Raw genomic sequence first — 15,444 nt, forward strand, 5'->3', positions numbered from 1 at the left:
CAAAACATTTTTTGAATTTTAATTATTTAATTATATTATATTATGTCAAATTCAAAACAAGAAAATAATAATATCCAGCGTTGAAATTTGACCCTTAAATTAATTATTGGGTTAATATGATTTGAACCTTAGATTTAATGTCGTTTTTTTAAAAAAACTTTATAAATTAAATTAATTAATTTTTGTTAATTAATTAGGATAAATTTTGAATTAAATTTAACAATTTATAAATTTATATCATATTTATTTTTATTAAATATAAAAATTATTCTATTAAATTTATATAATATTTTGCAAATAAGATTTTTTAAAATTTTTTAAAATATATATTTTTTTAATATTTGAAATTGTAAAATTTTAAGTTTTAATTAATAAAATTAAAATTTTAATACTCTATCAATTTTTAATAACTCAATAATTATTGACAACTTATGTATAATTTTTATTAATTAAATCATATATTTTCATATTTGTTTATATTAATTTTATATAATATTATATTTAAAATTATCAGATGAATTCAATTTTTTTTGTAAACCATTCATACTAAACTCGAAATCACCTTAAATTCTTATTTGACTATTTCATATTTGCTCCGATTTACAAAGGTTTTTTTTGTTCCCAAATAAATGTAATGCTTCCGATCTTCTGTCCCGGCCCAATAATTAATTTTAGTGGCATTGTAAGTTAGCCCAAACCCATTAATTCCAGCCGAGTTAGCCTGGGTAACTCATACATCGTCCGAAACTGACCACCTGTAATTAAAAGAAAGCCCACGTAAGTTATAGCCAGGTGTAACACGATCAAACACAACTTCAGAGTAGTCGCCCGCTCTCTCAATTTGAAACGCAAAATCTTCGGTCCTACTAATCATTTCTTTTCCAAATTTTTCGTTTTGATTGAATCATTACTTCAACTACTTAATTCTTTTTTTATTATTATTATTTTTTTCTTGAAGAACTGAATCTTGGTTCCCTTCTTTGTCAGGTTTCACAGAACCAGGAAAGTTTAGTTCATTCCAGATCAGCAGTTTTCATTAAAGTAAAAATGTCCGGTGTATCTCTTGCTGTGGCTCCTAGAAGTGAGCCTGATCACCCCATAGAAGCAGGGGAAAAACCTGAACACAAACTTCTTCGCCAGCAGTAGCAACAATCAGTGGTGGGCGGTGTGATGGGATCATTGCGTGTGATTGAACTCCAACTAATAGCTTTCATTATGGTTTTTTCAATTAGTGGCCTTGTCCCACTCCTTGATTTAGTCTTCCCAGCTTTTTCCTCCACTTATATTATCGCCCTTTCACGCTTTGCCTTCCCATCCCACGGTCGTGTATCCACCACCTCGCAAGAGATTTTCCAAGGCAGCAAACTCTTTAGGCTCTATGTGATTCTTGGAACTACCATAGGGCTTTTTTTGCCACTGGCGTATGTCTTGGGTGGCTTTGCTAGGGGTGACAACCATGCTGTTCGATTGGCTACACCTCACTTGTTCTTGCTTTCATTTCAAATACCAACAGAAAATGTGTTAAGTGGGCTGTCTTTATTTTCACCACCGGTAAGGGCACTTGTCCCATTACTATATACAGTCAGGAGGATCTTTGTTATCATGGACTGGATACATGATGTTTGGCTCAGCAAAACACTGCCTGCAAATGCACATTTGAAGGTGATTCTTAACCCAATATTTCTTGTTTCAGGTAATTGAAAATTGTCAATTTTTATGCAGCCTGCTTTAAAAAAGTCTAAAATATTCTAATATTGATTGTGCAGGACATAGCTTGGGATTGGTTTGGGAAGGGCCTGGCAGCTGCAAACGTACTGTACTTCTCAATCAATCTCTTATGCTTTTTGATTCCTCGATTCCTCCCTCGGGCATTAGGGAGGTATTTTAGGGAGAGGGATGAGGTTCATGGTAAGATGTCATAGGACAAGCTTTCTATAGCAGCAGACAAATCTCAAACAACAGATAAGAAAGTTGATTGACACTGCTCTCACGTGTTCTCTGCTGTCCACACCACTTAAAATGGTTGCAGTGTGTAAAACGGTTAGTATTAAAAAGCAATAGCATTTCTTTTTCTGATGCACCGAAACATTCGTTCTTTTTGTAGCCTTTTGACAATGACAATGTTCGATTAATTTCTAGCTTATTTGTTCATCTACCTGTGATTTTAAATGAATCATTCTTTTCGCTTTGTATGGTACCAATAGTTATGACATAATGGGAGAAGTCTTAGATTTCATTGTTTGATGTTGTTGCCATAGGACAGGCATATTCTAGGTCTGATGGAAAAGCAAAAGACTTATATTTCGTAGCAAAGTTCTATTAATAGAAAACAGAAGTTGCAGCCTACGATAAACATAAGTACTGTATATGGAATAAGAGTCCGTTGAAATATGAAACCTTCCAATTGAGCATAGAAGTTATTATCTGTCTCAGACCCCTTGACAGAGACATGTCCAAGTTACCATATTAGCTACTTGGTGTTAAAGCAGAGCAAAAAAACAAAAAAAGAACAGGAAAAACAAAGGGAACTGAGAGTACTAAAGCAGGTTATACAAAACAAGGAAATGGGAGCTTGTTGAAAGAGGAATTGCTTGCTTGTTGCTGTTGGTTTCTTATCCTTTGCTTTCACTGGCTTTGCTTCAAAATCCCAATTTTGTGTATGATATCCTTTTTCCTTTGGTTGGTGAGAATCTCATAAGCAAGCAAGAGGACATAATTGAAGGTTTAAAATATTTGTTTGTTTCAAGGTTTGAATAGAAGAAATTCATGTATTAATTAAGATTAAATTTGAATTTTAAACTTATTGAATATTAAATGATTATATAAATTAATTAAATTAAGTCTCAGTTCAATCTTGAAATTTTTCATGTTGTTAGTTCAATTAAAATAGGATAGATATGATCTCAAAGCTTTCCATGCAACATGTTGTGTTCAAATGAAATTGAAAATCCTGTGCATCTGATCATGAATCTATCAGCAACAACTTGGAGTTTGTGTTTAACTTACAATTTGCTTTCAAATGCACCTTGTATTTGGTGATTTGAATGCCAAAATGTTCTAGTGCGAGTTAAAGACCAAGTGGAATGTGTGAAGGATTTTGATAAACTCTTTATGTTATTGAAAACGTGTTCTTGTACATGAGATAAATACCTCTAAGAGAAATGAGATAAACTCTTGTATTGTGCGCATAGTACATGCTTGTCGTACGTCAAGAAGTACTGCTACTGACAAATAATATAAATCCAACGTGAAATCTTAGGGTCTTTAAAAAAATAAATTTTAAGATTTAGACACGATAATAACTTTAATCAAGTAATTTACTAGCCCATTTAATTCAAGCTAAGTTCTTATTTTTATCCCCTCATGTAATAGAGTGTTGTTGTACACATTGTCCTCGCAAAAAGTGTATGCTGGTGGCCCTGCCAAAAGGCGGTGCGGACCAAGGACCACCAAACTTCCTGCGCCACTAGTCTATGAACCGTGACGTGTGATCTCTCTAGTCTGCTTTGTCTGCCATGTAAATAAAACAAGATAAAACATTTTATCGCTTACCGTTTTTTCCCTTTGCATCCTGTTCAAAGAAAAACAAAAGCAACCATGAAGCTCAAAAGCAAAGGTAAAGTATACCCATCCCCTTCTTCTTCTTCTTCTTCCGGTGAAGACTATCTTTCTATTTTGAAGCTTCTTCCAGCTGCCATTTTGGCTCTTGCTTCAGTACTTTCTCTCGAGGATCGACAAGTTTTAGCTTACATGATAACCAGGTCCCTCCAGACCACCAACACTACCAACTCTTCTTTAATCTCTCAAGATTGTTCTTCCAATAAAAGATCGTCCAAGAAGCCACCGCCAAACGCCACCAAGCTGACCCAAAAGAGTGGCGTTTCCTCCCATAAGCCGCCCGTTTTCGATTGCGATTGTTTCGACTGTTACACGATTTACTGGTTCCGCTGGGACTCTTCTCCTAACCGTGAGCTTATCCATCAAGTTATTGAAGCTTTTGAAGATCATTTAACCAAGGGGGAAGCCCAGAAACCTTCCAAGAAAAACGTGCGGCCCAAAAGAAGGGATAGTAACAGCAAAACCGCTGCTCAGTTGCCCGATATTCAGGTTGTTGACCTTCCGAGTCAGCCAGTGCATGAAGTTTTAGTCTTGGAGAGTTCTACAGAGGAAGCGCCGGCTTTTGCTGATGACGTCACTTCAAAGGAGAGAGATGTTAAAGAAGAGATAGCTGAAGTGGCAGAAGTGACCAAGGAGTTTCCGGTAGCGGAGGATACTAATGTGGAAGACTGGACGACGGCGGTAGCGGCGACGACGACAAGTAACCACAAGGGTTTGGCTAAGAAGGTGTTACCGGACGTGTTAGGATTATTCAATTCTCGTTTATGGGGTCTTTGGAATCCGAATGTGTAATTTTTCTTTGTTCTTCCATTTTGGGGTATTTTCCGAGACCTTAAAAATGATAAATTTTTATTATCAAATATATTTTTGTGGGTGGTAGTACGATGCATTGGTGCCTCGAGATAGGGATGGTCCGTCCCTCTAATGGCATTTCTTTTTTTTTTCTCTAATCTTTTTTGCCCTGGATTAAAAATATGCTTGCCGGCATTTTCCGGGAAGAAAAATAGAAATTGTTTATAATTTGCTTCTTTTGTGAGTTTCGGATGAGAAATTGAAATTTTATTTTATTTTTTTCTTAAGCACTAAGTTTGTAGAATTAGGTAAGATAGTTTCAAAGAATTGGGGGCCAATTTTTCAAGAATATGATAGATTTTGCTGGTCAATTTTATTTAAGAATGATTTAAATTTAAATTTCATTTGGACGGAAGGTTAAATTAAAATTTTTAAATAAAAATTATAATATAATTATTATAAAAAAATTTATTATAATTATACTTAAAAAATAATTTTAATAAAAATCTAATTTTGCCCTTTATGGTACTTCTCTCCACAGCCCCACTAATTTTGGTTTAAGGTACCCTGTGATTCAGACGTTTATAATAAAGTCGGTTAGCTAAGTTGCCCTGTTTTTAGGTTATGACCGTATATTCGGTATTTGCGTTATATTTATTTAGTGCTTGTTTGGATGTCTACAGCATTTTTATACGGTACGATTTAATTTATTATATTATTAATTAAATTTAAATATTAATTTTAATAAAATTTATTTAATATAAATTGTTTATTAAAATTTTTTAATTATAATTATATTAAATTTTATTATTATTTTTAATTTTATTACAATAAATCTTACCGTTTATCAAATGAAGTATAGTGAAATATATAAAACATAAAAATTATTATATAATTTATATTTGATTTTTCTTAAGTTTAAATTATATTTTTATATTATTTTTATGTTGTATTAATATATTATGTTTAAATTATTAAATCCATATGATAATAAATTATTTTTTGTTGCCCCGATATGCTGATTATCGTCACAATCAGCTTATGTTTGGATGGAAGCTTTAATCATTATCAGTTTAACGAGATTTATTTAATATAAAATTTTCACTAAAAATTTATTTTAATTACAATTACATTATTTTTTAATTTTATCAAAATTAATCTTACCATCTAATCCCAAAAATTGACCCTAATAATATATTATTATCGAGGCTTTATTATAATCAAGTGTTTTCTCTAAAGAGCCTAATAAAGTTAATTAAGAATTGTTTAGTGACTAATAAATTATAGACTTCAGGAAAGAGCAATTTCTTGACGAGTAGTTAAGCCATTAATATTTTAATTAAAAATAAAAAGTGTTTTGTCCTTAAGGATAGGATTGGAGTTAACCAATTTTGTCTAAAAGCTTCTTTGTACCTCAGAATTGAAGATAGCGATTGGTTTCAGAAAATATAATATCTTTTTTTTTTAAATAAAAAATATAAGTGAAAATATGTTTAATAATTGAAAATAAGAATAAAAATAAGTTGAAATATGAAAATAAAAAATATATTTTTAATTATGAAAATAAAGAATGTACTTTTTTATATTTTATAAGTTATTATATTTAAATATTTTTAATATCATTAATTAATAAATATATATTATATTTATTATTAGATTATATTAATAATAATATTATTAAATGTTTTATTTATTTTCTTATTTTTACATTTAAAAAAAATAATTTTTATTTTTGCTTACCAAATATATTTTTAAAAAACAAAAATTAAAAATTATTTTATAAAAAAAAACTTCTCAAACCAAACAAACGAACAAAGTTTTTCTGCAACAGTTTGCTCCAAAATGACATTGTTGTGAGGTTGGTTGCTGATCTGATGTTGTTCATGCAACTGGGACACCCAGCAGCGACACAGGTAATAACATTGGAGGGATTGGCCCATTCAATGCGGTTGCCTTTATCTGATCCTTTTATAAAAATTAAATTTGCTGGGATACTGGATTTTCTACATGACTACATCCCATTTGTTCTGGTTTGAATCTGACAAAAGCTCACTCACCAATCCCATCACTGGGGCATCCACATCCGCTGCTCATTACCATCTTCATCTTGGCGGGGATGTATATTGGAACTGATGACAGAACCTTCAATCCCTGGTCAGGCTCATCACATCACTTCTTAACAGGAATCTCAGAGGAAAGCTTTACCTTTAGTCATATCTTCATTACGGTACTGTCAGATGCATATATTTTTGGCTGGAAAAGAAATCACAGCTTCATGTTAAAGTGAGGTGAGGGATAAACTAATCAATATAGATTTTGTGGTCCAAAACAAAGTGGTGATAAACCAATAGCAATTTTAAATAATTAGCCTATTTTGAAGTGGAGCAGCAGGGCTGGGCCCCTTAAATGAGCTTATCATGTATTAACATTTATGCTAGGGACTGGCAGTAAGGATGGCATTAATGGTTCGAGTTGGGTTGAGGTTCAGGGCTTATCAAATGCTTCCGGCTTTGGAAGAGCTACAAGGCTCAGCCCGGATTACTTATATCAGAGCTCTACTAAGATGTTGGCTCAAAATTATGTTATTTTCTTTTGTCATATTTGTACACTTTTGTTTCTTTTTGACGTAAAAATCGTAAACCCTAATAACAGTAGATGTTCATGTTAATCAATAATTTACCATTTGTATAGCTAATTGATGATCATCAATAATCATACTCAAGTTCGGAATCATCAATGTACCACTCAGTTACTTCATTTAGCTTCTGTTTCCTAAATTATTTGGTGTTTGTCATTTTTTTTTTTGTCTTTTTCATTTATTTTTATTAAAAAGTTGAAAATAAATGATCTATCAAACGAAGCCTCGTTGATCCACCTAGAGTTATTGTTTTAAGTTTTAATTCCCACACAAATGTTTTGAGTCCCTTCCTATTTTTAATTAAAATGATATGTATGCTGAAGAAATTTTTAATTAAAATGATATGTATGCCGAAGAAATTTTTAGAAATTGTGAATTCAAGAGAATTTAAAAAGCATAATACATTTTGAGTTAAATAGATAGAGAAGGATTAAAGATAGATTAAAAATTTAAAAAAAAAAATGCCAAGCATAAAAAATATATATATATTTCAATGCATAAAAATTTAAAAATATCACTTATAATTATTGCGATGCAATTAATAAATTATAATTCAGTATTATGTAAGATTATAAAAAATTTATATAAAGCTTACACTTTTAAATGATGAATTCATATATATATATATATATATGTGTATATATTTTATAGTTAATTAATTATAATATTATAATAAAAAGAATTATACATGAAATGCTATCATAAAAATTCTAAAAATATAATGAAAATCGAAAGTTGACCGTCATGTAAATAAGGTAAGCTACTAGGCTATGATCACAACATTCATTCTAATCACATGCAACTTTTTATATCATGTGAAACACTGATTTCTCATACATTTTTTCAGTATTTATCCTTCATTTAAAATAAAGTTGATTTCATCCAAAGCCGCCGTGTTTGAAACGATCCTATTATTAGAAATTTTCCAATTTTTAGGACCAATAACAAATAATAATACCAATGTGATTGCAGCAATGGAAACATTTCTAGAAGAAAAGGGAAAGCTTGGTCAAAGACTCAAAGAAGGGCTTAGAGCTCCAACCATGGTGTGTGTAGGGTTGGGGCTAACGACGTCAGGCGTGCGCTAGTTTTACGATCTGGCTGAAATTTTTATAATTAATTTCAATTAAATTTCAAGTAGGAATTTTATTTTATACTTTTAATATTCAAATTTTATCCAATCCAATAATTTTTTTTTTTCATATTTGAATTCAACCCGACTCGATATTGAATAAATCATATCAAATTTGATCTGATCATAAATTAATAAAATATTATTTTTTAAATATAAATATAAAATTAAATAATTAATTAAAAAATAAAATTTTTTTTATAATATCATGTTGAGTTTGTCAAAACTTTGACTTCGATTTTTTTTATAATTACCTGATTCGATATGACAAGAAATATGATTTTAAAAAAAAATCAAACTTAAAAGGTTGGGTCAAGTTGAAATACGTTGAAGACAAGTTGGATTGTCATCCCAAATTCCAAGTCCTCATAACTATATAAAAAATCAATTATTATTATTTCTTAATCTAAACTAGAAATCAAGCTATGCATATCAAGTTTTATGTTATGTTTGGATAAATATTAATAAAATAAAAATAAATGAGAATAAAGGTTTTTAAAATAAAATCAATAATACATGTAACCCTTATTTTGACAATTAAGAGAAAGGAAAATATAAGAATTTTAACAACCATTGTTTAGATAAATAGTGAAAAAGAAATGAAATGATTCATTATAATAAAAATTTTCAATTATAACATTTAATTACTTATGATTTTAGAGTATTTATGGATCATGATGTATTTATTATCTCGTTTAATCTCACAATTGTTGCTATATCAATGATCTCATTTATTTGTTGATCCATTTATACAGTAAAATATTAACAATAATTATTATTATCGTAAAAATAAATACACTAACACTTGTATGAAAGAAAATAATATTAAAACAAAATTGAATTAGAGAATTTTGAGACATGATGCATTTAACAATAAATCATACATACTATTAATAATAATACTAATATTTATTAATTACTCACATATATTAATTATTATAATAAAAAATTTTGAGCTAATCTAACACTCATAAACTCAAAAAATATGTTTATTTATATTCAATCATTTATCAAAATAAAATCACCAAAAAATTATAAAAAAATTTTATATTAAAAAAGATATGTGAAATTTATTTGAAAAAAAAGATGATTTTGAAAAAATTTCAAGATGATTGTGATCTACTTAGGTTTTTTTTACTAAATTTTTTATATTAATAAAAAGATAGATATAATTATCTTTTTATAAAAAATTTTTTTAACTTTTCTTCCAAATCGAGGTATTAAAAAAATTGAATTTATAAAAAAAACTAAAAGTTATTTGATTTTCACTTTTTTCTTTTTTTTTTAATTACAAATTTATCAAAACAAAAGGTAGAAATTTTGTTTTCTTTACTTTACTTTATTTTATTTTCCTTCCCCTCCCCTCTCCTCATTTTAAACACACTATTAAATAATTCATAACCTCATATACTCTAGTTTATGAGATTATCGTTACGAAAGAATCTCCCAAGTCCTTTTAAAATTTGGATTTACTAAATGTTAATAGATCAAAATTAATCATAGTCACGCCTAACGCTAAATTATATAGTTAAAATATTCAACAATTGTGATGCATGGCCAAAATGCAGACAGCAAACTCTAAAGTCTTTGTGTAGGATTAACAATATATGGTATTTATATATAGTATTAATTATCAATTAACTGTTAGTTCAGCAATATTGAAATCAATTTTAAAATTAAAAGTTTACAATTTAAATTTTAATTATAATCTAAAAGGCTAAATATATATATAGTAATGATTAATTCGTTATTAGTATATCATTATTTTTTTATATAAAATAATTTAATTATTTTAAAATAAAAATAATTATTTTTAATTCATAAGATTTATTTTATTATATTCTTAAAAATTATATCAATAATTTAAATTATATAAAATTTTTAAAAAATAATTTTGATAAATAAATAAATTATTATATCATAATTTTTGCATATATTAAATACAAATTAAAATAATATTATTTTATTTAATTTAATTTATAATATTATATTATTTTATTTTACTATAATATTATATACTAAACATAATCTTAAAATACTATCTAAATAAAGTAAAAAACAAAAAACATGACTTATATGATATAAATTCATAGGATCATAATAACAACTTATATAATATAAATTTATAATATCATTTTATTTTATTTTATTTTAATATTATATATCAAACATAATCTTAAAATTCTATATAAAATAAAGTAAAAAACAAAAAGCATGACAACATCAGTTACGTTAGATTGACAGAAGTACAGCATTAATTATACGTCGTCAAACTTCGTACGATAGTTCCAACCAAGAACAGGAAAAATATGATCCTTGTCAGATTGGAATCAAAGGATTGGCTTTGGCTGCCGCTACCAAACTTTCTTTTGTTGACTTAACTCATCAACTTGTCTGTCTGTGTCTTGTTTGAAATGCTGAGTTTGATGCCAAAAACCTACAACGGTGCCAAGATCAAAGAAGAATTGCGGTCTGAATATTAAAAAAAAAAAAAAAACACATGTTGCGATTTAAATCTTAAAATTATTATATATTTTTTAATTATATAAATTAATTAAATTAAATTTTATATTTAATTTCTCACTTCAAGCCTGTAAATTAGGCAACCATAGTATAGTACTCCAGTCTCTTTTAATGGCTGCAGCTTCTTTGAATTAACTCTACAAACGTGGTTGGCTAGGCTCTATTACTTTGCCAAGTGGGTTGTTGTGCTCTCGTGAGTGATAATATCCAAAACAATGGGCCAAAAGGAAAGTAGATTTGAAAGATTTTAAACCAGCTATCGGCTTCATGCAAACATATGAAAGCAACCTTTTTTTTTTTTTTTTCCTTCACCTGAGCATTGAGCGTAATGGTTCAAGAAGATTATATGTTTTTTTTTTTTTTTTCTAGATTTGTAAACTTGTAGGCTTTGGGTACAAATGTTTACAATTACTAAACCGGTCTATTTACGGTCGGTTTAAAATTTTTATAAATTAATTAAGTATTTATCTTAATTTACAGTATTTGCAATATGAAATTTTTATAAATTACTTAAGTTCAGGTTTTAAAAAATTTATTTTATAATATAAATTAGTTAAGTTTTTATCTTAATTTATAACATATTTATATTTTTAACTTTTTAAATTATTTTAAATCACAATATATTTAATGAAAATTTTTATTATATTTTTAATTGTCCAAAATTTAAAAAATTGTTACATTCTATTTCAACAAATTGAGCCGTCGGCTTCTAAGATTTTTTTCGAAAATACCTGCTTATTATAATGGGTATTTTTTAGGTATAAGGAAAGCAGTCTCAAACTTGTACCCGGTGAATTTTAAGTCAATTTAACTTTTTAGGATCATTTTTTTAATTGGATATTAGATTTGATCGAATAATAATAAAAAAATCAAGATTAAATTGACCTGATATATATTTATAAATTTATTTTTTAATTAATTAATTAATTTTATATTCATATTAAAAAAATATTTTATATTTAAAAAATATTTTATTAATTTTAAATTGAATCGGATACGATTTTATATAATAATGAAATAAAATCAGATTCATATATGAAAAAAATAAAAAAAAATTATCAAATCAAATTAATTTTAAATTATATATATATAATTGAATTTAGTTTAGAACGAGTAAAAATTCGTTTTGATTCGATTCGTTATCATCTTTAGTTATGTATTGAGTGATAATTAATTGTAATTGTGATTAGATATTAATTAATTGCAACGAACAAAGTGGTAAGAGAATTAAAAAAATATTATATTTAAGAAAAAATTTTAAGTGTTTAAAGAAAATTTTCTTTTAAATTTATTTTATTTTTAAAATTTTGAAGGTAGACATGAATATCTTATTTATTAATTTGTATCCATCAATGATAAAAAGATTCAAAAATAAATTTTACAAATAAAATATTTAAAATTTATCAATTCAACCAACCCGCTCTCACAAGCATAAGCAATATAACCTTGTCATTACCTTACTTTTATATATTGAATAGATAAAGATACAAAGGTGTCGATGGATATTTTAGAGTTTGGAAAATTATGAGACTCAATTTGTAATTTCACCATTAACTATATAGTATAAGGAAAAATTCAATGGTCAGAAGCCGCTTCCCAAAGTCGTACCTTTCGTAAGGAATAAGGTAACGGGTCAACTTAAATTTTATTAGGATTCTGTTATTAAGAGAGATCGAAATTGAAATTTTCGGTTGTCAGAATTTTGATCATAAAAAATATTATGCGTGTCAATGTGAAATGATGTAAAGATGTTGTAATTAGAGGTTATCTATTGTTATTGTTGTTTCTGAAAATATTATATCTCAAAACTTTTTGGTTCTGAAATTGAGATATTGCATATATATATATATATATATATATATATATATATATGTAATTGCATTCAAATTTTTGTGATAAAATTAATATTAATGAAATTAAAAATAATAATAATAATTATTATTATAATTAAAAAAATTTAATGAAATATTTATATTAAATGAATTTCATTAAAAATAATATTTAAATTTAATTAATGATACGATAAATTTAATCATATCATATTAAAGATACGATAAAATTTAAATTAATATTTAATATGCAATAATTTATTTCAAGTCATATGCTTAATTGATATTATTGGTTTTCTAAGCTATATTTTAACTCAAATATAGTTTTCAAGATAAGTTTGTTTGGTCAAATTATAGAAAAAACCAGTAGGCATGACGAAAATATAAAACAATTTTCAAAATGTAGAATGCATTTTTGAATGCCGATTTGTCCTTGCATTTCCAATATTCCCTTCAACATCTCTTGGAAATTAAATACTCAAGGATTCTTCGTCATATAATGGGTCTGGAAAATTCTTCAGCTTCTAGAGGACAAATTTATTGATGTTGTGGCTCTTGTTCACATGAAACATATGAAATTGGATGGTCAGCGATGGAGAACCCTGTTTCCCAAGCCATTTTTGGAGAAAAATGATGTGTTTTACGGTGAAGTTTGTAAAATTTTTTTTTAAATAATATAATAAAAATTTGAATAAAAAATTTAAATTAATAAATTAATAAAATTTAATATAAAATTAATAATATATAAAAAATTTTAAAAAATTATTTATAATCCAAATTTAATTAATATTTATTCAGTAATAAAAATTTTATCAATATTTTTATTAAATATATCTATCTAATAATATATCAAAATTTATTAAAATTTTACATATTTAATTTATGTTACAAAATTTTTTAGTCTATTAATTTTAATTAATTATTTTTAATAAAAAGTTTAACAAATTTTACCCTAAAAACCCAGTATAGGCCTTTCCAAGCGATGCGTACCTATCTCAATGGGAATCGGTGGAAATGGGCTCGTTTTTTCTAGCCTAGAATTTATTGAGAGCAACGTGAAGTTTCAGCCTCCCTAGTGTAGTAAATAAGAAATTAATTTTAGTCACATTACCTACAGTTCACGCTCTCTCTCTCATTTCATGCTATCATTTCATGTACAAACCTAGCTAGCTAGTTATTTGAATATATGTTTCTTAAAAAATGCTCACGGGTTTTTTAAGAACATTCTTTATAATTACTATTATAATAAAAAATAATATTTTGCATTAAATATAATAATTTGATAATTTTTAATGTATTCAACGAAAATATTATTAAAATTATAAATGGTATATTAATATTTATAAATTACTTAATTTTGATTCGAATAAAATTTAAATTCGATTCGATTATTATCAAGTCGAGTTTAAGTTTGAGTATTTTTATATCTGATTCGAGTAATTTATGAGCTTAATTAAACTTTTGTATTTAATTTTTATTATTATTTTAATTAATAAAATATCTCAAATTCGAACTCGATCTTTTATTAAATATAAAAATCGAGTTTATTTTTATATGTTAATCAAGTTTAATCGAGTAAGTTTAAGTATTTCGATTTCTATTTCAAGTTAAACTCGAGTTAAAAAAATAAAATTCGATCAAATTTGAATTAAGTATCGAACTTCAAATTTTTAATCGAGCTCGAACTCGATCGATTATACTTTTAAATATTACTCAATTTGATAATAATTTAGAAGAGTTATTTTAAGACAATAGTTAGTAAAATTCAGTTTTTATTGTGAACATGTTATATACAAATTAATTTAATTCCAAGAGGAAATATACAGTGAAAGCACCCTTTAAGAAAATATGTATTTTCAAGAACCATTAATTTTATTTGCACAAACCACAGTGACAATTGCTTTTGATATACGTTTAATTTAGAATAGATTAATCATGAATACAAATTACAATTGGGCTATTTTATAAACTAATGATATAATGACAGAAACTTAGAAGATGTAGTGAGAGAATTTCACCGTGTTGGAAAATAGTGACTCTCGTAAGAATTTTATTTAAAATTAATTAGATATTATTTAATAAATAAAAATTTTAAAAATCTTTACAAGTTTAAATGTAAAAAAAAATTTAAAAAAATTATAAAATTTTATTAGATAAATATATCGTAAAATCATTAAACTTAATTAATTTAAAAATATTGATCATGAGTGATTAATTTAATTATATATTTATAATTTTTTAATTATAAATATAAATTAATTGTATTAAATTATATTAAATTATTATTTTTTATGTAATTAATTAATTATTTAAATATATTCTTATTAATTTAGATATTTAATTGATTGAGACTTTTTGTTTAACCTATAATATCAAAACTACTGTGATGCTATCATATCGCACTACGGTCTTTCATTTTCACTAGACCCTCGTTTCAAATGGCACCCAAGAAATTAATCAACTCGACACTCGTAGACGTTAGCCTGTATGGGCCACACAAGTCTGGTGGTATAGATAGCCAAGCTAGGGGATATTCGGTGAATATGCAAACTATTACGGTACCATCTTTAGCTCTTTGGTCTGATGATTAAAGACTTCTAAAATATAAAAGGTATTGATTTCAAATAAAAAATTTATCCTTTTTATGTAAATTTTTTTTTTCCTTTACCACTAAGACCCGCCCGGCACGACATTAAAACCAAATTTTAACTTCTGGAAAATTTATGAAGCAAAGGGTTAATTCTGTAGCTTCATCATCCAATATCTTACGAGGGATACAATATTGGTTGCATGCAGTGGCCCTTCAACCTTCTTTTGCTCAACAGCTCAAGTATTCCAAACCGTCTCAAGCAACCAAGTTACCTAGGCCGTACCACAGTGCCACGTACGAAACCACCATCCCTACTGCTATA

The 15,444-nt window shown here is 26.8% G+C and overlaps 1 protein-coding gene and 1 pseudogene across 2 annotated transcripts; both read left to right on the plus strand.

Annotated features, from left to right (window-relative positions):
* Positions 1-910: 910 nt before the first annotated feature.
* LOC111282661 (uncharacterized) lies at positions 911-3,261 on the plus strand (annotated as a pseudogene). The gene is made up of 2 exons (XR_016342117.1): positions 911-1,662; positions 1,767-3,261. The product of XR_016342117.1 is annotated as an uncharacterized LOC111282661 (transcript).
* Positions 3,262-3,290: 29 nt separating this feature from the next.
* On the plus strand, positions 3,291-4,697 carry LOC111318021 (uncharacterized). The gene has a single exon (XM_022920631.2). It carries the CDS (start codon positions 3,598-3,600, stop codon positions 4,408-4,410), a length of 813 nt encoding a protein of 270 aa, XP_022776366.2. The 5' UTR covers positions 3,291-3,597; the 3' UTR covers positions 4,411-4,697.
* The last annotated feature ends 10,747 nt before the right edge of the window (positions 4,698-15,444 follow it).

This window comes from Durio zibethinus, chromosome 5 (genome assembly GCF_047325235.1).
Source record: "Durio zibethinus cultivar Kanyao isolate XHJ-2024 chromosome 5, ASM4732523v1, whole genome shotgun sequence".
Classification (NCBI taxonomy): domain Eukaryota; kingdom Viridiplantae; phylum Streptophyta; class Magnoliopsida; order Malvales; family Malvaceae; genus Durio; species Durio zibethinus.

Excerpts from the sequence above, each read along its gene's own strand:
- LOC111318021 (XM_022920631.2), top strand. The coding sequence starts at position 3,598 with ATGAAGCTCAAAAGCAAAGGTAAAGTATACCCATCCCCTTCTTCTTCT.